Source organism: Loxodonta africana, chromosome 7, assembly GCF_030014295.1.
Source record: "Loxodonta africana isolate mLoxAfr1 chromosome 7, mLoxAfr1.hap2, whole genome shotgun sequence".
Lineage (NCBI taxonomy): Eukaryota > Metazoa > Chordata > Mammalia > Proboscidea > Elephantidae > Loxodonta > Loxodonta africana.
The window spans coordinates 105,321,658-105,344,553 of NC_087348.1; the positions used below are offsets into that span (position 1 = coordinate 105,321,658).

The 22,896-nt window shown below is 38.1% G+C and overlaps 1 protein-coding gene across 7 annotated transcripts in view; it reads left to right on the top strand.

Moving 5' to 3' along the window:
• The window catches only part of TMEM135 (transmembrane protein 135), a 274,512-nt gene that overhangs the window by 4,844 nt on the left and 246,772 nt on the right, over positions 1–22,896 (top strand). The window contains exons 2-3 of one of the 7 annotated variants that reach the window (XM_064288806.1): positions 12,742–12,788; positions 19,704–21,813. The exons of 2 other annotated variants lie outside the window; for them this stretch is intronic. In XM_064288806.1, coding sequence (XP_064144876.1) covers positions 21,769–21,813 — 45 coding nt within the window. In that variant the 5' untranslated portion in view covers positions 12,742–12,788; positions 19,704–21,768. Of the gene's footprint in view, positions 1–12,741; positions 12,789–12,827; positions 18,568–19,703; positions 21,814–22,896 lie in introns of those variants that run through there. 4 more of the 7 variants (XM_064288807.1, XM_064288810.1, XM_064288808.1 and 1 more) reach the window with 4 other exon arrangements.

Here is a 22,896-nt window from a genome sequence, read left to right on the forward strand (position 1 = left end):
AAACAAAACAAAAAAACAAACCACTGCGATCATTAAAGATGCAAAAGTGCTGGAAATATCTGCCTGGATTGTGTGACCTTTAGAGATCATGGAATTGTTTATTTGTGCACTAATCCCCCTTTGCTTTTTGCCTGAGGCCTAGTTTAGGGGGTGGAATTGAGGGGCTCACTTTATTTAATGGTTGTGCATGATATGTTTTTATCCCTTTGGAGATAAAACAAGTCATTTGATCATTTTTTTTTCCTTTTAAATGAGTAATTAAATGATGGATTTTCCTGTTATTAACATAAAACATTTTGAGTTTACTGAGTTTGTTTTTTATGGCTTTTTGTTGTTATTTGCTCTCTGCTGAGTACAAAGTTCAACTTTCAGCACATTGTTTGGAGTTGAAGGTTGAGGGTTTACTGTTTCACTAAATACTTCCTCAACTCATTTTTTTTCTGTAGCAACTCACTCTCTGCATGTAGCTGGCCAAATCTGGTTTACTGTTTTTTGCTTCTTTAGTTATCATAGGTCAGGAATAAAAATAATAAATATTGGAATTTTGCATCTAAATGATTATGATCCATTATTGTTCACATTCCTGGGTCAACGTATCCTCACGAAAATAGATATATGGCTGAGTAAGAAAAATTTAAAAAGCTTTCAGATCATCAGTAAGTATCTTTCAATGGCAGCATTTTTTTCCTTTCCATGTATACTGGAAAATTCTCTTAAAATCAGAAGGAATGGTCCTCTATCTGGGGAAATTCATCCTCTTCAATAAAACGTGTTTTGATGGAGAGAGACCCACCTGTGGGAGTGAGGGACCAAATCCATACTGGTAATCCATGTGGTGACACGTTTCCTATCAGATTGCCTTCAGAGTCAACTCTAGTTGATTTCAGTATAATACAGATTAGTTATAATCAGACTTTTTTTTTTTATTAACTTTTATTGAGCTTCAAGTGAACGTTTACAAATCAAGTCAAACTGTCCCATATAAGTTTATATACACCTTACTCCATACTCCCATTGCTCTCCCCCTAATGAGTCAGCCCTTCCAGTCTCTCCTTTCGTGACATTTTTGCCAGCTTCCAACTCTCTCTATCCTCCCATCCCCCCTCCAGACAGGAGATGCCAACACAGTCTCAAGTGTCCACCTGATACAAGTAGCTCACTCTTCATCAGCATCTCTCTCCTACTCACTGTCCAGTCCCTTTCATGTCTGATGAGTTGTCTTCGGGAATGGTTCCTGTCCTGGGCCAACAGAAGGTTTGGGGACTGTGACCGCCGGGATTCCTCTAGTCTCAGACCATTAAGTATGGTGTTTTTGTGAGAATTTGGGGTCTGCATCCCACTGATCTCCTGCTCCCTCAGGGGTTCTCAGTTGTGCTCCCTGTCAGGGCAGTCATCGGTTGTGGCCGGGCACCGACTAGTTCTTCTGGTCTCAGGATGATGTAGGTCTCTGGTTCATGTGGCCCTTTCTGTCTTATAATCAGACTTTTTATTTATTATTTAGGAAATTATATTTGTCATAAACCTTTTTTGGCCATTCGATGATAAATATTGATGGAACTGTGTACACTAATAAACTGTGAGATAGGATAATTAGATTTAGTGATATCTGAATGGTTAAATGCTCAGCTGCTAACCGAAAGGTTGGCAGTTCAAACCGACCATATTCTGGAGGGAGAAAGATGTGGCAGTCTGCTTCCGTAAAGATCAAAAACAAAACACCAAACCTGTTGCTGTTGAGTTGAGTTGATTCCAACTCATAATGACCCTATAGGACAGAATAGAACTGCCCCATAGGGTTTCCAAGGAGTGGCTGGTGGATTCAAACTGCTGGCCTTTTGGGTAGCAGCCAAGCTCTTAACCACTGCACCACCAGGGCTATGTGCTATGGTGGGGAATAACAAAATGAATAAGACATACTTCTCACATTGAGAATTTATAGTCCAGGAGTGGAGATTAGCTATGTATGGATCCTGTTATACAAATTCATTGAGATAAATACCTTAAGGGAGGTATAAATATAGTGCTTTCATGACATGCATCAGGATTTCATTTCTCTTTATGGCTGAGTAATAGTCTGTTGTATTTTTACAGTACATTGTGTTCATCCATGGTAGACATTTAGGTTGTTCCCAACTTTTGGCTGTTGTGAGAAGTAGTACAGTGAACCTTGGTGTACAGGTTTCTGTTTGTGTCCCCATTTTCACTTCTTTTCAGTATATACCTAAGATTGGCATTGCTGGGTAATGTGATAGTTCCATGTTCAACCTTTTGAGGAACTGCCAAACTGTTTTCCACAGCGGCTGTACCATTTTGCATTCCCACCAGCAGTGGATAAGGATCCAGTTTCCCCATATCCTCTCTAACACCTCTTTTTCTGTTTTTTGATTATTGCCATTCTCATGAGGGTGATGTGATATTTCATGTGGTTTTGATTTGTATGTCCCTAATTATTTCCCTGAAGGAGCCCTGGTGATGCAGTGGTTAAAGAGCTTGGCTGCTAACCAGAAGGTCAGTGGTTTGAACTCACCAGACGCTCCTTGGGAGAAAGATGTGGCAGCCTGCTTCCATAATGATTACAGCCTCGGAAACCCTGTGGGGCAGTTCTAGTCTGCCCTGTAGGGTCACCGTGAGTTGGAATTGACACAACAGCGGTGGGGTTTTTAAATTATTTCCCTGTAGGCCGGAGCAAATGATTTGTGCTTAACTGCTAACCTAAAGGTCGGCAGTTCAAACCCACTCAGCAGCATTGTGGAAGAAAGGTCTGGCAGTCTTCCTCTGTAAAGATTACGGCCAAGAAAACCCTGTGGAGCAGTTCTACTATGTGAAACGTGGGGTTCCCATGAGTTGTAATTGACTCTACAGCACTGGGTTAATTTTTTTTTTTAAATGCCTAATGAATGTTGATCATCTTTTCATGTGACCTTGAACAAGCTTTTTTTTTTTTGTTGTTGTGGTAAAAATATACACAACTAAACATATGCCATTTCACCTGTTCCTGCATGTACAGTTAACACTCATCATGTTGTACAACCCCTATCTTTTTCCTATTTCACCAGTATTAATTTAAATTAAGTGCACCCATTTGAATATCCTGTTCGACGAAATGTCTTTTGAAGTCCTTGGCCCGTTTTTTGATTGGGTTGTTTGTCTTTTAGTTGTTGAGTTGTAGAAGTTTTTAATATATTTTGGATAGTAGACCCTTATCAGATATATGTTTCCTGAAAATTTTCTCCCAATCTGTAAATGGTCTCTTGAGCAAAGTTCTTAACATTTGTGAACTTCAGTGTCCTCATTTCTAAGAGGGTGATAACGTGTTTATCTCATGTTCTTCAAAATGTAAGTCAGCTCCTGTTATTCCTCTGCTTGGAGCTCTGGTAGCTTTCCATCTCAATAAAATATGAACCTCTGCCATCACTTGCAGAACCCTGTGTGATCTAGCTTCTTTGATTACATCTCACACCATTTTTTCTCTCACTCATTTATGTCCAGCTTAGATTTAATTTAAACAAAAAACAAACAAAAAAACCTTGATGGTGTAGTAGTTAAGTGCTGTGGCTGCTAACCTAAAGGCCAGCAGTTCAAATCCACCAGGAGCTCCTTGGAAGCTCAGTGGGGCAGTTCTGTTCTGTCCTGTAGGGTCCCCAAGAGTTGGAATAGACTCAACAGCAACAGGGTTGGTTTTTTTTTTTTTTTTTTTTTTTTAATTACCCAATTTATTTTATATCTTTGAATCTAAGTTTTATGTTATTTGGGACAGAGGGCTCTTGATTTCTGGGAAATAATGTAAATTGGACAACAATCATTGTTTTGCTTGCTTTTAATTAATTGTAATGTTTCTTCTCTTACAGTTCCTTTTAATTTACATTGGAATGTAAATGACTGCTGTAAATAATGTAGTTGGATTGTTTTATGTTTTGCTTTATCTCACCACATATTTTTTTCTGTTGTTGTTGGGTTATTGCTAATGATATAATTGTGGAAATTAGTATTAGGTTAGGTAATTGTCTTAGATCTCTATGTCTAACCTAATGTTTCTTAATGTTATTAAAATGTCTATGACATTTTCACAATTTTACATGTTGCTTCTCAAATGCTTTATAGGTGTTTTGTATATCTCCGTTTTCTTTTTGAGAAGATAGCCCCCATCCCCCATTCAAATAGTTTTTAGCCATCTTGAATATATGAAGTTTTAGAGATGTGGTTGAAGTAGTTGGATTTTTATAATATTTACTTTAGTAATTTAGCTTTATATATTTATTTAGAAATCATATTACATATATTACTGTTTTCTACTCTTAACATTTTATAAAATTTTGTTTTCTTCATTCTAAGTTAAAAGATAGCATTTTTTGTCTCTATGTTGATGCTGATGATGTACTGACGGTATAACCACAGGGGCAAGTCCTAGCCATTTGCATAACTTTAGGAGCTTTGGTTTTTATTTGTCTAGTAGGTGCAAGTTAGTGATCTCCTGCAAAGGAATTATTTTAAAGTGATTCTTATTGGAACTTATTTCTTAGGACTTCCAATGTGTTGCAATTTTGAGGTTAGACTCCCAGGAATCTATATTATATTTCTTGATATTGCTTTTTTTTTTAGAACTGTTATCTTCAGATACCTCATCTAACTATCCAAAACTGATTGAAATTATTATTTTGTGATTCAAATAAAGTATTAAGAGAATTTCTGAGGAATGAATTTAAGTTAATTCCTTCTTTTTATGAGTAATGACTTTGAATAAAAAATTTCTGCTTCATATTTGGTCATAAACAATAAATATGTAAGTAATTGTTTTATTGATGATGACCAGACACCCTGAAATGAAAGCTTGGAGCATGAACTTATGTTCCTTAAATCTATTTGTGTAATCTTTGGAAGTGATCAACAGTGTGACAAAATCTTTGTAATAAACTACTACTGTGCTAGTTGATAATTAGGGAATGGAAGTTAATTGAAGTGACTGCTTAACAAATAGCTAAATTAAATTTGTAAACTCTTTCCAAAATATATTGGTAAAATTTCTCGTGTTACTTTGTATAGTATAAAAAAACCAAACCAAACCCTTTGCCGTCGAATTGTTTCTGATTTACAACGACTCTGTAGGACAGAGTAGAACTGCCCCATGGGGTTTTCAAGGAGCAGTTGTTGAATTTGAATTGCTGACCTTTTGGTTAACAGTCAGGCTCTTAACCACTGTGCCACCAGCGCTCCTTGTATAGTGTAGTGAATGTGAAATATTTTTACATCCCCCAGGACTGTACTGAGGATATAGTAATACGTAATACTGGTTGATGCTTTAATGATTAAGGACCTTACAATAGTCTAGCTACATTATTCTTTAATGATCATAATGTAGTGCTGTAGAAGAGATTTGTCTGAATATCTATTGACCCCATGTCAAACTTTTAAGTTGCTTTTTTGATTGATCAGTAATCTTAGTGTCCTTTCTCCTAATTGATCTTCTCTAAAAGGGAGTGTGATTTGTGTACGTTTTTCTTTCATTTTTAATATGAGATTGATCTGTTTGATTTTGGGATACTAGGAGCATAGTTAAGTGTTTGTTGAGTGAGCCTCCCTCAACAAAGTATAAACAGTAGCAAGAGTGCTAGGTTAAGTATCACCAGATTTGGGCAGGATGCTGAATTTAAAATGGTTTTCAACTTGTTACTATCTATTTTGTATACGTGGTCTTTTGACAAATCACAGTTGTCAGATTGTTTTGGTTTCTTGAATTCAACTACTAAACAATTGGGGTTTGGATTGCAGTTGGTCCAGTTTGGGAGTTTCCTTGAAAAATTCTGTATTAACAGAGATGGATAAAGTCTTGTTCTGATCATTCTTGATTTTTAAACCTTGAAGAAATAGACATGGGACCATTTTTTCCAGACCTTCATATCAGAAACTCCCAAGTACAGGAGACATTGACTTAATTAGGACCAGCATGAATTTTGGAGTGTGTTTGTGCATAGTTCCATTTAGAGCACATGGAGTGTTATTGTAACTGTATTTACCCAGAATCTTCATTTCCACTTTCACCCTCTCAGCCCTCATTTCACTCATCAAATATTACAGATTGCTTATAGTGTGTCAGAAATACGGGGGTAGGGGGAGCGGGGGCTAAAGGGGGAGGAACAATATGGCCATGGAAGTTACAGTTAAAGGGGAAGATAAGCTTAAAAGAAATATTTATACAAAAAATTATCTCAATGGTGGTAATTGCTTTTAAGGAGAACTACAGGGTATTACCAGAGTGTATTATAAGAGAAATCAATCTAGTGTGGAGGGTTTGGAAAGACTTTCCCAAGGAAATGACATTGTGATTATATAAATATATATCAAGTGAATATGTATTAGGCTTAACATTTATGGCACAGAAATTTTCTTTTAGTGTGAGGAAATTGAGAGAACTAAGCAATTCATAGAGAGATTATTTGACACTTTCTTAAATCTAAGACCCTGGCTAAGAATTTGATTTCTTTCCCTTTGAATTTGTCATTTACCTAAACTTGAAGCCAAATCAGTAAAAAACATTGTTTCAGTCCATACAAATACCTTGATTAACAAATTTTTCTGAAATCAAAACTCCCTTCTAATAAAATCTATATTTTAAATTATAGTAGTCAGGAATTTTCAGGTACAAATGTTATAAAAACTTTTTTGAACAACTTCAATTTGTCTTTATGTATTTAAAGGTAAATCAGTATTGCTTTTACACCAAACTGTGAAGTCTTACAAGTTAAGCATCTAAATTCTTAACTTTCCTTTTTTGTGTTCTTTTATCTTTTTTCCCATGGTAGTACTGTGAAACTCTTTTCTGGTTCAGGACAATGTTACCTCTGTCAAAAAATAGTAAGGGATTTTGTATCTACCAACTAGTTAATGGTCTAATTATTAAATTTCACAATGAGTGAGTTTTAGCAAATGTGTGAGTTGAAGTATTTTTTTTTTTTTTTTTTTTGAAGTATGTTTTAAGCCTTTGGGAACAGTTTTGTTTTCTGTTGATGGAATTTTATGTATCAGCAAATAGTGAGGCAGTTTTTTTTGCTAGTCTGGGTAGTCCTCTGCCTTAGTTATCAAGTGTTGCTTAACAGAAATACCACAGGTGGTGGATGGCTTTAACAAACAGAAATTTTATTCCCTCACAGTCTAGGAGGCTAGAAGTCCAAATTCAGGTTATCAGTTCCAGGGGAAGCCTTTCTCTGTCTGTCAGCTCTGGGGGAAGGTCCTTATCATTAATCTTCCTTTGGTCTAGGAGTTTCTCAGCGCAGAGACTCCGGGTCCAAAACGCACGCTGTGCTCCCAGCTCTTCCTTCTTGGTGGTATGAGGCCCCTCTCTTCCCTGCTTGCTTTGCTCTAATTGAGATTGACTCAAGATGCAATGTAATCCTATAGATTGAGACCTGCCTCGTTAACATAACTGCCTCTAATCCTGTCTTATTAACATTATAGAGGTTTAGGATTTACAACACATGGGATAATCATATCAGATGGCAAAATGATGGACAGCCACACAGTACTGGGAATCATGGCCTAACCAAGTTGACACACATTTTGGGGGGGCACAATGCAGTCCATAACATTCTCTCATATCTCTGATTTCGTCTCTTATTTAAGTTGCCCTTTCTTCTCTGGTTTGAAGAACTCTTAATTTGCTTTAGTCCTGTTTTAAAAATGTTAATTCATTGCACCCAGTATTCTTATTGGAGAGGCTGGAATATATGTGCATACCTTGTATTTTTTGTCTGAACAAAGTTCTATAAGAAGTGTATTGTTAGAATTTTTTTTCACTAACGTATTTCATATTAGAGCATAAGTATGCGTAAGTATAGAGAAGATGGCAGAATATGAAAGAGTTTTGATTTAAGGTTGTAGAATTGTATGGTGAGTTACATCAGTAGAAGTTGAAGTGATAGGTATGTATTTTCAAGACTGCTCCTACAATACCAAAAATATTGATAGTACTCACTTTGGAACATGGATATAATAGTACTTAGGGCTCAATCTGAGTCTTGTTCTTGATCATATTTTATCTCAGTTTTATATCTCAAGTACATTTTTAGGTTTATCTTTATAAAACCCATCTCCACTTCCGTACAAATTTGAAAAGCGGCCGCTTTATTGAGAGTAAGGATGTTATAGGTCAGGTATGTAAGATTTAATGGTCATCACTAAAGCTTGATTTTCATTATAGGGGAGCTTTTTTACAGTAAGTACGTAGCTAAGGAAAATGGTTGAAGATGTTTGTATCTTTCCATGTATATTATTAACAGTTGCCCTACTTTTTTTTTTTTAGTTTGTTTTTGATAAGCTGGTTGTCTGTACCTGATGAGACAGCATGGTGTAGTGCATTGGGTTCAAGTTACAAGATCTGGGTTTGTGTTTTGCTCTGTAATTTAAAGTTTAACTGTTAGTTTCCTCATTTATAAATAGATAATAGTCCTGCTGTAACTACTTCATGGCTTCTTGTGGGAATCATATGAGATAGTGCTTATGAAAAAACTGTATAAGAATATATGTAAGTATTGGTCTATGGTACTTGGTTTCTTGTCATTGTTTTAGATACTTAAATTTGGCTTTTATAGTTTATAATTTTAACCTTAAATAAAAATATTGGAAACAATTCAAATGCAATATAAGTTTATTCATGGCACCAAAGTAATTCTATTGTCTTGATTATGCTAAATATTTTTTAAGAATGTCTTTTTTTTTTAACAAGAGTTTTGAAATTCATTAGAGAAATAATCCAAAATTTCTTCTGACATAGATGAATGTCTTGTTTTAGTTCTGCTCATTGAAGTTCTGTTTTTGTTTTACACCTGTGGTGCTACAAGAATATGGTTTAGTTTTGATTCTCATGAAGACCACTTAACCTCTCTGAATAATGCTGTACAGCTCTTACCTGACCATTTTACAATCAGGTTGTAGTGAACACATCTAATATGTACTGATCCCTTTATAAGAGAAGAGTAGGGGAGGACTTGAGGCTGAGTTCTTTGTAGTTATTTTAATTGCCATTTCTTTTTCAAACATCTTGATTACCAGAGGTAAATCTCTTTTAAACATTCAAGAAAACAAAGCTGCACACCACACACACAAAAGAAGGAGGAGTGGAACAGGGAGTTAATGTGGAGAATGAAGGAAACATTTTAAAAGTTCCTACTATGTGCTCATTATTTGGCTAAATACTTTATATTTGTCATCTCATTTATTTAAAAAAGTACTGAGATATTGGAGGACGAAGGAAAAGTGAGTAAAGTTAACTACACAGCTGGTTGGTTGCACTTTCTTTTATTGGAATTTGTTGTTGTTACCATAAATAATAAACCAAACCCATTGCCATCGAATAGCAACCCTATAGGACAGAGTAGAACTACCCCTTGGGGTTTCCAAGGGCCAGCTGGTGGATTTGAACTGCTGACCTTTTGGTTAGCGGCCGAACTCTTAACCACTGTGCCGCCGTGGCTCCCACCCCTCCCCTCTCTCGTAACCATCAAAGATTTTTTTTTTTTCTGTGTGTAAACCTTTTCTTGGGTTTTTATAATAGTGGTCTCATACAATATTTGACCTTTTGTGATTGACTTATTTCACTCAGCATAATGCCCTCCAGAGGCATCCATGTTGTGAGGTTTTTCGTGGGTTCATCATTGTTCTTTATCATTGCATAGTATTACATTGTGTGTATGTACCATATTTGTTTATTCATTAATCTGTTGATGGGCACCTAGGCTGTTCCCATTTTTTGCTATCGTGAGCAATGCTGCAGTGAACATGGTTGTGCATATGTCTATTTGTGTGATGGCTCTTATATCTCTAGGATATATTCCTGTGAGTGGGATTGCTGGATCATATGGCATTTCTGTTTTCTTGCTTTTCAAAGAGGTGCCATATTGTTTATCATATTGGTTGTACCATTTTACGTTCCCACCAGCAGTGCATAAGAGTTCTGGTCTCCCTGCAACCTCTCCAAAATTTGTTATTTTCTTTTTGATTAGTGCGAGTAATGTTGGGGTAAGATGATATCTCATCGTAGTTTTGATTTACATTCCTCTAATGGCTAATGAGCGGCAATGGGTTTTAATGGCTAATGAGGAGCCCTGGTAGCACAGTGGTTAAGAGGTGCGGTTGCTAGCCAGAAGATCTGCAGTTCAGATTCACCAGCCGCTCCTTGGAAACTGTATAGGACAGTCCTACTCTGTTCTGTAGGATCGCTATGAGTTGAAACTGACTCGACGACACCTAACAGCAACAGTGTTGTACCTGTTTTTTCCTTCATGATCTTTATCGTTTTAGGTTTTATATTTAGGTCTTTGATCCGTTTTGAGTTAGTTTTTGTGTATGGTGTGAAGTATAGGTCCTGTTTCATTTTTTTACATATGGACGTACAGTTTGGCCAGCACCGTTTGTTCAGAAGACCATCTTTTCTCTCCATTTAATGGACTTTGGTCCTCTGTCCAAGATCACCTGACTGTACGTAGATGAATTTACGTCTGGGCTCTTGACGCTGTTCCATTGGCTTATGTGTCTGTTGTTGTACCGGTACCAGGCTGTTTTAATTACTGTGGCTGTATAGCAGGTTCTGAGACTAGGTAGTGTGAGGCCTCCTACTTTGTTCTTTTTCTTCACTAATGCTTTGCTTATCTGGGGCCTCTTTCCTTTCCACATAAAGTTGGTGATTAGCTTTTCCAACTTGTTAAAGAATGCAGTTGGTATTTGGATCGGGATTGCATTATACCTATAGATCGCTTTGGGTAGAATTGACACTTTCACAATGTCGAGTCTTCCTATCCATGAGCATGGTGTGTTTTTCCACTTACGTTGATGTCTTGCAGTAGTGTTTTTCAGCTTTGTTTGCATAGGTCTTTTACGTCCCTGGTTAGTTTTATTCCTAAGTATCTTATCTTTTTAGGGGCTGTTATAAATGGTATTGTTGCCCTGATTTCCTTTTCAAAGTTCTTTTTGTTCGTGTTTAGGAATCCAACTGATTTTTATGTGTTGATCTTTTATCCTGCTACTCTGATGAATCTTTCTATTAGTTCCAGTAGTTTTCTAATGGACTCTTTGGGGTTCTCTATGTATAGAATCATGTCTGCGAATAGGGGTAGTTATACTGCTTTCTTTTCAATTTTGATGCCCTTTGTTTCTTTTTCTTGCGTTATTGTTCTAGCTAGGACTTCCAGCACAATGTTAAATGAGTGGTGATAAAGGGCATCCTTGTCTTGTTCCCATTCTCAGAGGGAACGCTTTCAGCCTCTTTCCATTGAGAATGATATTGGCTGGTTTTGTATAGAAGCCCTTTATCATGTTGTAGAATTACCCTTCTATTCCTATTTTATTGAGAGCTTTTTTTTTTATTTTCTTTTTTTATCAGGAATGGGTATTGGACTTTATTGAATGCCTTTTCTGCGTCGATTGAGATGATCATGTGATTCTTTTATTTATGTTGTGGATTGCGTTGATTGATTTTCTAATGCTGAATCATCCTTGCATACCTGGTATAAACCCTACTTGGTTGTGGTGTATTATTGTTTTTTTTTAAGATGATGCTGAATTCTATCGGGTGGAATTTTTGCATCTATATTCATGGGAGATATTGGTCTGTAATTTTCTTTTCTCGTGATGTCATTGCCTGGCTTTGGCATTAGGGTTAGTTCCTAGCATTTTTATCTTCAATTAATATTTAGTCATAGGAACAAGGTCTTCCATTTACTAAATGCTATTTCCGTAGAGATGAAAACAGCAGAGATGAAACAGGAAGAAATAAAACCTTTATTCAAGCTTATATGTTATTTCTTTTTCTTTATAGAATGGTAACCTTTTCCTGCACTACTTTTCTGTTTCTTTTCCCAAACATACTCAGGTATCATTTCCCAAATAAATGAACATAAATATAATAAAGAAAACTGTAGAAAAAAAATAGACTGTTAAAAGTCTAGTTTGTCATAAATCGAATATGTCGTTAGTTGGGCACTACTTACTTATATAGATTCCTGACTATTCAATTGGGTTATTTTTTTTTTTCTTATCTTAGTTGTAGTTTTCCTATATTTGTGTGTTTTTTTCTTTTAGGGTGGATAACCCTAACTCCTTTAGGGGCTAATAAGCTGGAAGTAGTAATTTATTTCATTTCTTCTCATTTAGAATATATTAAAAAAAAAAAAAAAGATGGTTAAGAGCGTGGACTCTGGAGCTACTTGACTGAGTTCAGATGCGGCCCTGCTACTTATTAGCTGTGTGACCTTGGGCAACTTAATCTCTCTGGGCCCGTGTTTGTTCATCTCTGAAATGGGGATAATAATCGTGCCCTTCTCATAGATTGTCATGAAGATAAGTGAATTAACATATGTATGGTGTTTACAACAGGGCTTGGTATATAGTAAGTGCTATGTAAAAAAAAAAAAATGTTAAATAGAATTTCTGGTAATAAAATATTAAAAAAAATTATAAATTTGCTATTGTTTTCTTTTAAGCAGTTGTCCTCAATTAGGTGTGATTTTGCATTCTGGGAGGCATTTGACGATGTCTGAACATAATTTTTGGTTGTCTCATCTTGGGGAATGCTCCTGGCATTTAGTTAGTAGTAGCCAGGGATGCCGTGTAAGCACTGTGCAGTGCACAGCTCCCCATAACAATGAATTTTGTGGTCCAAAATGTCAGTAGTGCTCAGGTTGAGGGACCCACCAAACTGTTGATCTCTCCTAATCAATTTATAATCGATTCTGTTTCCCTCTATTCTGATACCAGCTGCCCATGCAGAACTTCATCTTCTGACTCTAACCACGTGGAGCTAGGTAAGACCTCACAAGTTAAAGGGCACAGTCTTCCAGACTACCAGGTCTGCCCAAGACCTCAGACATCAGCTGTAAGCTTGGGAATCTCCACAGCACCCTTATTTCTGACCAGCTGGCTATAAATTTGGGGTTTTCTTCTACTCCCTCAGAATAGCAGCTGTAAGCTTGTGAGTCCCCAGGCCCCTTCACCTCTAACCTGCTGGCTCTCACTACTCCCTTGGGTTTGATAATTTGCTAGAACCCCTCACAGAACTCAGGAAAACACTATACTTATAATTAAAGTTTTATTATAGCAAAGGGGATACAAATGGTGAGACACATAGGGCAAGGTGTAGAGAGTTCCCAACTTGGTGCTTTTATGTCCCCCAAAAAGATGCGGTACCCTCCCACATGTATCAATGTCTTTCATCAACCAGGAAGCCCATGGAGCTTCTGTGATTGAATCATTTCTGCCCCCAACTGTACCCCATTCCCCCAGGTTGGGCAGATATCACTTGGTGGTCCCTCTGACCTGGACAGTCCCTACTCAAGAGGTACTTCCTTAGCATAAATCCCTCAGTCTGGAAGACTTGTTACTCAAAACCCATTGCCATCAAGTTGATCCCGCGTGTCTGTAGACACCTTAATCACTGGGGAAGTCCGAAGGTTTTAGAGTTTATCACTCAGGAACCAAGGACAAAAACCCCATTCTTTACCTAAAGTTAATTTGAACCCCATAGTACTACATTTTGTTTATCCATTTGTCTTAGGCTGGATTCTGTAGAGAAGCAAAACCAATACAGCGTATAAATATATATATAGAGAGATTTATATCAAGGAAATGGCTCACTCGGTTGTCGAAGCTGGGAAGTCCTAAGTCCATGGGTCAGGCTGGAGGTTTCATGTAGCTGCAGGGGCTGGTGAATCCAAGATTGGAAGTTCAGACAGCAGGCCTTTGGCTCACAGGCTATGGAGGACAAGAAATCCCAAGATTGGCAGGTAGACATCAGGTAAGCTGGTAGCTCAAGCCCCAAGGACCGGAGGTCAGATGAACAGGAGCAAGCTGCAGGATACAGAGCAAGCAAAAGCCAGGGAGCCTTGTCAGAAAGTTCACCTGTATTGGATGCAGGCCAAACCCCCAAGGAATATATAATATCAGATTTTCAACTGATCGGTGGCTCACAACAGATCTCATCAGGGAGGCGGTCACGTTAACTCAGATCTCATTATGGAGGTGATTACATCATTTCCAAGCTGCAGACATCATAACTGCCAAACCACTGAGGATCATGGCTCAGCCAACTTGACACACAACCTTAACCATCATACCATTCATCTGCTGACAGATATTTAGGTTGTTTCCACCTTTTACTATTGTCAGTAGTCCTGCAGTGAACATTGGTATATATTTTATCTCTTCGAGTCCCTGCTTTCATATCTCTTGAGTATATACTTAGAAATTGAATTGCTGGGTCATATGGCAATTCTATGTTTAACTTTTTGAAGAAACACCAAACTGTTATCCATAGTAGGTGCACCATTTTACATTCCCACAAGGGTTCCAATTTCTCTACATCCTTGCCAACACTTATTTTTCATTTTTTTTCTGATAATAGTCATCTTAGTGGGTATGAGGTGGTATCTCAGTGTAGTGTTAATTTGCATTACCCAAATGACTGTGAGGTTGGTGCATCTTTTCATCTGTTTTTTGACCAGTTGTGTATCTTCAGAGAAATGTCCAAGTTCTTTGTCCCTTTTTTAATTGGGCTATTTGTTTCTTGTTGTTCAGCTGTGGAAATTATATATTCAGGATATTAAACCCTAATTCAGCTATATGTTTCCCCAGTATTTTCTCTCCCATGCTGTAGGTTGTCTTTTCATTTTCTTTCCTTTTTTGGTCAGCAGGATTTTATGCAGCATTGTCATTTTTTAAAAAATTTTATTTATTTTGTTATTGTTTAGAATATACACCCTTTTCACTTTCTTGGTTAACTCCTTTGATGTGCAAAGTTTTTTCACTTTGATGAAGTCCAGTTTATTTTTTCTTTTGATTGTGCTTCGGGTGCCATATCTAAGAATCCATTATCAAAAACAAGGTCTTGAAGATTTACCCCTGTGGTTTTTTTTCTAAAAGTTTTATGGTTTTAACTCTTATTTTGGGCCATTGATCCATTTTGAGTTAATTTTTAAATATGGTGTGAAGTGCTGATTCTTTTGCATGTGGAGATTCAGTTGTTTCAAATAGGGACAGTTTTATTTCTTTCTTTCCAGTCTTCTAGCACTATGTTGGTAAAAGTGATGAGACTTTATTTACTTTTTTTTAATCTTTGAGGGAAAGTATTCAGTCTTTCACCATTAAGTATGATGTTAACTATAGGTTTTTTGTAGATGCTCTTCATCAAGTTGAGGAAGTTCCCTTCTATTCCTATTTTTCTGAGAGATTTTGTCATGAATGGGTGTTAAGTTTTGTCAGATGCTTTTCCTGCATTGATTGGTGTGATTATGTGGTTTTATTTCTTTAGCCTGTTAATATGAGACATTGGTAGTTCAGTTTTAAAGTTCTTGCCTTCCATGTGGGAAACCCAAGTTCGACTCCCAGCCAGTGCATCTCCTGCATAGCCGTCACTCATCTGTCAGTGGAGGCTTGTGTATTGCTGTGATGCTGAACAGATGTAGTAGAATTTCCATACTAAGATGTACCAGGAAGAAAAGCCTGGCAAGCTACTTCTCAAAATCAGCCAATGAAAACCCTATAGATCACAATAGTCCGATCTGCAGCCGATCATGGGGATGGTGCAGGACTAGGCAGCGCTCTATCTGTTGTGCATGGGTTCACCATGAGTTGAGGCTGACTCAGTGGCAGCTAACAGTAAGCCCGTTATATGGTGGATTACATTACTTGATTTTGTAATGTTGAATAAGTCTTGCATTTCTGGAATGTTACCCCACTTGATCATGTTGTACATATAGCCATTTTTAAATATTGCTGAATTTTATTTGGTATTTTTTTCTTTTTTAATTACACTTTAAGTGAAAGTTTACAGTTCAAGTTAGTTTCTCATACACAAATTTATACATACGTTGTGTGACCCTAGTTACTTTCCCTATAATGTGACAGAACATTCCTCCTTTCCATCCTGGATTTCCTGTGTCCATTCAACTAGCTCCTGTCTCTTTCTGCCTTCTTGTCTTGCCTCCGGACAGGAGCTGCCCATTTAGTCTCATGTATCTACTTGAGGTAAGAAAGCATACTCCTCACAGGTATCAATTTATATTTTATAGTCTGATGTTTGTCTGAAGAGTTGGCTTTGGGAATGGTTTTAGTTTTGGGCTAACAGAGAGTCTGGGGGCCATGTCTTCTGGGGTTCCTCCAGTCTCAGTCAGACCGTTAAGTCTGGTCTTTTTACTAGAATTTAAATTCCGTACCCCACTTTTCTCCTGCGCTGTCAGGGGCTCTCTGTTGTGATTTTTGCTAATACTTTGTTAAGGATTTTTTATGTCTGTATTTATTCATGAGGGAAACCTTGGTGTTGTAGTGGTTAAGAGCTATGGCCGCTAACCAAAAGGTCAGCAGTTCAGATCCACCAGGCACTCCTTGGAAACTCTATGGGGGCAGTCCTACTCTGTCCTATAGGGTCGCTATGAGTCAGAATCGACTCAACAGCAGTGGGTTTGGTTTTTGGGTTTATATTCATGAGGGATGTTGGTCTGTAGTTTTCTTTTTTTGTACGGTCTTTCTCTGGTTTTGGTAGCAGAGTAATACTAGCTTAAAAAAATGAATTGGGATGTTCCCTGCTCTTTGTTTTTCTGTAGGAGATTTTATTTAGTTAGTATTAATTCTCTCTTTAATGTTTAGTAGAAGTCTCTTCTACTATAGTAGAACCATCTTGGCCTGGAGGTTTCTTTTGTTGAGATTTTCAGAATTATGAATTCAGTGTAAATATGTATGTGATTTGATTATAGTAGAAGCATCTCGTGAGCAGAGATTTTTTTTCTTTGTGCTCTTTAATGCATATGAAAATGGTAGACATATATGTTGCAAGTGTGTTTTGGATGAAACACTGCCTAGGTTAGTGCAAATTTGTCTTTATGGGAAAAATAACTCAGAGTGGTGATGTAGGAAGTTCAGAGGGTGAACTACTGTGAACAACTCTTTGTAAATTTGATTAAAGCAGGGCGTTTAAGTGAAATGTGGTCAGAATGGAGATCTGTATAGTGAAAGTAGAGGGAAACAGGCTAAAAAAGTGAATGTCTGAGGATGCCAAGTCACAGAGAATGGAATGGAATTGAGAGCCCAAGTTGAGTGGCTGGCCTTATAAACCAGGGACTACTTTTTCTTCTGAGCGGGAGAAAAGGATATGTGTAGACCTTCACCTTAAGATGAAAAGGAGAGAAGATGAGAGGGGTCTTTTCGTCATTTTAGAGAGAACCCTTTTGGTAGAAAGATAGGCATATAAAACAACTTTCAAGGGAAATGGACAAGATATGACATAGACCATGCATTCAAGATACTTGACTGTAAATTGAAAGAGTAACCTGTTTTTTTGTTCACGCTTAGGAAGGAGTGTCTGGTTTTATTGTTTTTCAGTTATGGGTTATTCTTGCTATTTTTTCAAGTGTGTTTCCCCTCACCCGCCAAATATAAGGAACAGCGAGGGATGTTTTTCTATAACTACTTGAATATATAACAGTGTACCAGGTTAGGTCTAAAATAGACATTTCATTTCAAAACCTGAAGATACTATGGGACCATAAGAACCAATGAGGTGGCTAGGATCAGGGAGAAATTGAAGGTGACACCAATGTTCTGTTCCTAAATAAATGGGTGAATGTGATGGCATTAGGAGTTACTAGGTGACACAGAAGGTTAAGTGCTTGGGTACTAACTGAAAGGTTGGTCGCTTGAATCCAGCCAAAGGAGCCTCGGAAGAAAGATCTGGTGATCTTCTGAAAGATCACTGCCCCTGAAAATCTTATGGAGTGCTGTTCTAATCTGAAACACATGGAGTCACCATGACTAGGAACTGACTTGTGGGTTACTGGCTTGGGTTTTTTTTTTTTAGTAATGTTTTTACTTGAGGGAGGGAACTCAGAGGTAAAGCAGATTTGGGAAATACAGGTTCTACTTTGGACATGGTGATTCCTTTGGTGCCTGTAGGACATAAATGTGGTCATGTCCGATAGACATTTGGAGTGTGGTTGTAGAATTTGAGGAAGAGATTAGGAATATAATAGGAATTCCTACATTGAGATGATAGTTCATGCTATGGGAGAGAATGCGTGTGGAATGAGTAGATATCTGAGGAAGAAATACTAAAAAAAGGAGTAAGATTTAGAGATATAACGGGAAAATAAAAACAGTGCAGTGACACTGAAGCCGTAGAAACTTCTCCATCCATCCAAATTCTACCTATATGCCAAGATTCATCTTAGGAGGTTCAGGGATATCTTCCTGACATCATCACCTACCCATCTTCCTTTAATCATTCCCTTGTATATATTTATATATTTTCATACCAGTTGAAGCCTAAGAAAATTAGAATAAGCCCACAGGAGCCAAAGTACAACCTTGAGTATATCCCACCTGAATTCACAGACCGTCTCAAGAATAGATTTGACGCACTGAACACTAATGACTGAAGACCAGACGATTTGTGGGATGACATCAAGAATATCATACATGAAGAAAGCAAAAAGTCATTTTGATATGCCCAAATAGGCTGCTTGAGTGAGCTAACTAGATTATTTGCTCCTTTGGATCTCTGATGTCCTTTCACCAGATGGCTAGAACTGTTACCAGGTATGTGAGCCTAGGAGCCCATTCGCTTTTCTTATATGGATTCAGCTCAGGTGCCCAGGTAATTGGTCATCAAGTGTGTGTATGGGTCCCACAGTCTTAGAGGGGCAGGGGTGATTGGTGTAGGGACAGGTATCTGGTTGCAGCAGGGGGGGTCACACTTTGAACAAGACAGGGGGCTGACAACCATCCCGAGTGTCTGTGAGGAAAGCGTGTCCCTCTTCCCTAGAGTGCACAAGTGGGTAGGTTCTGCAGCTGGACCATGGGCACCCAATGCTCTTGGTTGTAAGGACTGGGAGGCATCACTTATCCTTGGACCTCTGTCGCAGGTGGCTAGGTGACATGGGTGGAGCCACCAGTCCTCAGGCCCCTGATATGGATAGGTGAGGACGCTGTTTAACAGGCAAAGTGGTTTGAAACATCAAAAACCCACCCCCCACCACATAGCTGAAACACTTGAAGTCAGATCCCAAGCATACACACCGTTGCAGTGTGCCAACAAGGGCCTGTTCTCCTGAAATGCGCCCACACAGGTCCATGCAGGGGTGAAAGATATTCAAAGTCCAGACCGTTTGTGCAGCAGGACATATCTCAGGCCCAGGAAAATCGACAGCCACTGAAGCTGGCTTGGGGGCTGGGGGCATGGTAAAATAAAAGCAAGCCCTTAGCTTTTGCCGAGATCGCTGTTCTTCTCTGGCTCCAGAGGTTGAGTAGACAGTGCAGCCCGCTGTCTCTCCTTGAGGAAACTGCTTCCTGAACACTACCGCTAGCCCCACCGCATTTGCTCCGGGGGATACTGCCCGAGGGGCTGGTTCCCAGTGAGTCAGGTCCAGCAACTTCTCATTGCTTCTGAACTGTCTCTCCCTCCCCCTGCTGCTCAGTCCGATTGCCTAACTTAGCATTTGATGTTCAGGGCTCCTAGCTTGTCATATAATCATTTCACTTGTTTTTTCGGGTCTTTGTTGTAAGAAGGATCACCGAAAGCATTGCTGATGTCTTGGCTCCGCCTCCTCAGGCAGGCTTTTAAGAAATAGAATACACTCTTTTGAAATGCCTTTTTCTATAACTTGAAATTAAGCTTCTGTTAAAAATTGTTCTGTACTTCCTCTTACTTCCGTTTTTTCCTTTTTTGTAAAAAGTCATTAAAAAGACAGGAAGGAAAGAAAAGACCAAAATGCATGTCAGGAAAGACTCTGAAACTTGCCCTTGAATGTAGAATAGCTAAAGTGAAAGGAAGAAATGATGAAGTGAAAGAACTGAACAGAAGATTTCAAAGGCCTTCTTGGGAAGACAGAGTAAAGTATTATAATGAAATGTCCAAAGATCTGGAGTTAGAAAACTGAGAGGAAAGAACACACTTGGCATTTCTCAAGCTGAAAGAACTGAAGAAAAAATTCAAGCCTCAAGTTGCAATATTGAAGGATTCTATGGGCAAAAAATTGAACGATACAGGAAGCATCAAAAGAACATGGAAGGGATACACAGAGGCAGTGTACCAAAAAGAATTGGTCTACATTCAACCATTTCAGGAGGTGGCGTATGATCAAGAACCAATGGCATTGAAGGAAGAAGTCCATGCTGCATTGAAGGTATTGGCAAAAAAACAAGGTTCCAGGAATTGACGAAATGCCAGTTGAGATGTTTCATCAAATGGATGCAAAAGTGGAAGCGCTAACTCATCTATGCTAAGTAATTTGGAAGACAGCTACCTGGTCAAATGACTAGAAGTGATCCATTTTTGTGCCCATTCCAAAGAGAGATGATCCGATGAAATGTGGAAATTATCAAACAATATCATTTATATCACATGCAAGTAAAATTTTGCTGAAGATAATTCAAAAATGGTTGGAGCAATACATCAACAAGGAACTGCTAGAAATTCAAGCTAGATTCAGAAGATGACATGGAATGAGGGAGGGATAGCATTGCTGATGTCAGATGGATCTTGGCTGAAAGCAGAGAATACCAGAAAGATGTATACCTGTGTTTCATTGACTGTGCAAAAGTATTTGACTGTATGGATCATTACGAATTATGGATAACATGGAGAAGAATGGGTATTCCAGAACACTGTCCTCATGAGGAACCCGTACATAGATCAAGAGGCAGTCATTCAAACAGAACAAGAGGATACTGCATGGTTTAAAATCAGGAAAGGTGTGTGTCAGGGTTGTATCCTTTCACCATACTAATTCAATCTGTATACTAAGCAAATAATCCCAGAAATGGACTACATGGAGAAGAACGTGGGATCAGGATGGGAGGAAGACCCATTAACAATGTGTGATATGCAGATGACACAGCCTTCCTTGCTGAAAGTGAAGAGGACTTGAAAAGCACTTGGTGATGAAGATCAAAGACTACAACCTTCAGTATGGATTACACCTCATCACAACCTTCAGTATGGATTACACCTCATCATAAAGAAAACAAAAATTGTCACAACTGGACCAGTAAGCAACATCATGATAAGTGGAGAAAAGATTGAAGTTGTCAAGGATTTCATTTTACTTGGATCTACAATCAACTCCCATGGAAACAGCAGCCAAGAAATCAAATGACTTATTGCGATGGGCAAATCTGCTGCAAAAGATCTTTTTAAAGTGTTGAAAAGCAAAGATGTCACCTTCAGGACCAAGGTACACCTGACCCAAATCATGATAATTTTCAATCATTTCATACGCATGTGAGAGCTGGACAACGAACAAGGAAGACTAAATAATTGATGCTTTTGAATTACGGTGTTGATGAAGAATATTGAATATACCATGTAGTGCCAGAAGAACAAACAAATCTCTCTTGGAAAAAGTACAGCTAGAATGCTTCTTAGAAGTGATGAAGGTGAAACTTTGTCTCATGTACTCTGGACGTGTTATTAGGAGGGACCAATCTCTGGAGAAGAACATTATGCTTGGTAAGGTAGTGGATCAGCTAAAAAGCGGAAGACCCTCAACGAGGTGGATTGACACAGTGGCTGCAACAATGGGCTCCAACATGGCAAGGATTGTAAGGATGGGCAGGATTCGACAGCACCTAAAAACAGCAACAAATAGCAGTTTCTTCTTCCTGTCATCTAGCATTTACCACCCATTGGAGTCAAGTTGATTCTGACTCATAGCAACCATATAGGACAGAGTAGAACTGCTCCATAGGGTTACCAAGGTTGTAAATCTTTATGGAAGCAGACTGCCACATCTTTCTCCCATGGAGCAGCTAATGGATTCCAACTACAGACCTTTTGGTTACCAGGTGAGTGCTTAACCACTGTCCAACCAGAGCTTTTTTGCATTTACCACACTGCCATATTTTAGTTTGTTGTGTATGTGTTTATTTCTCTATAAAGATTTTATGTTCCTTGAAGGCAAGAATCAGGTCTTCTTCATCATTGCATTTTTCTTGTGTTTGGCATAGTGCTTAATAACAATTCGTTTAATTGAATTGAAGTAGGTGATGGTCATTTTCAGAGACTTCAAGGGGGTAGAGTAACATTAAGAACTAAGAGGAGGTGGTTATTAGATTTGTTGATCACCAACTTTAGGAAGAGTGTTATCTCTAGGATGGTGGGGCATGAATGGAGAGTGTTCTACAGCTTTCCTTCTGTTGTCAGTCTTGCCATTCTCATCTCTTCCCCCAAACCAAAAATGAAACCCATTGCCATTGAGTCAACTCTGTTTAATAGCGACTGTATAGACAGAGTAGAACTGCCCCATAGGATTTCCATGGAACGGATGGTGGATTCCAACGCTTGATCTTTTGGTTTGCAGCCATAGTTCTTAACCACTGCACCACCAGGCCTCCATCCATTCCCAATTCTCTAATGATGTTGCTCTAACTTTTGGTGTGCTATGTCATTATGGTGGAAAAGTATTGTTTCTCTGTAATTTGTAAGAGTCTTACTATTCTTCAAAATCCGTTTCATATCCCCTTCTCTGTGAAACTTCCGCCCAACCCTGTATTAAACTTGCCCTTTCCTAAACTTCTCTGGCACTTAGTATTACCTTTCTAACACTTAATCACTCTTCATATTTCTATCTATATCTTGAACTATTATGGTTTATATTCTTTTATATTTCCTATTACATTAATAGTGTGCTCAATAAATACTTAGATTTCATGTCTTGATTTTTATATATAATTACTAAATTATAGCAGGGATGTTTTTTGTTTTAATCTAGAAACCTTTCTTTTAAATTCAAAGTTCACAAAAAACTCCAAATAGTTTCAGAAATTTGTTTTTCAGATCTTTTTTTATGGGCTGTAGGAGATCAAAAATCATTAATTTTAATTTTTACTGTTTGTATTCCTGGCATGGTTTTTGTTACACTGTAGGCA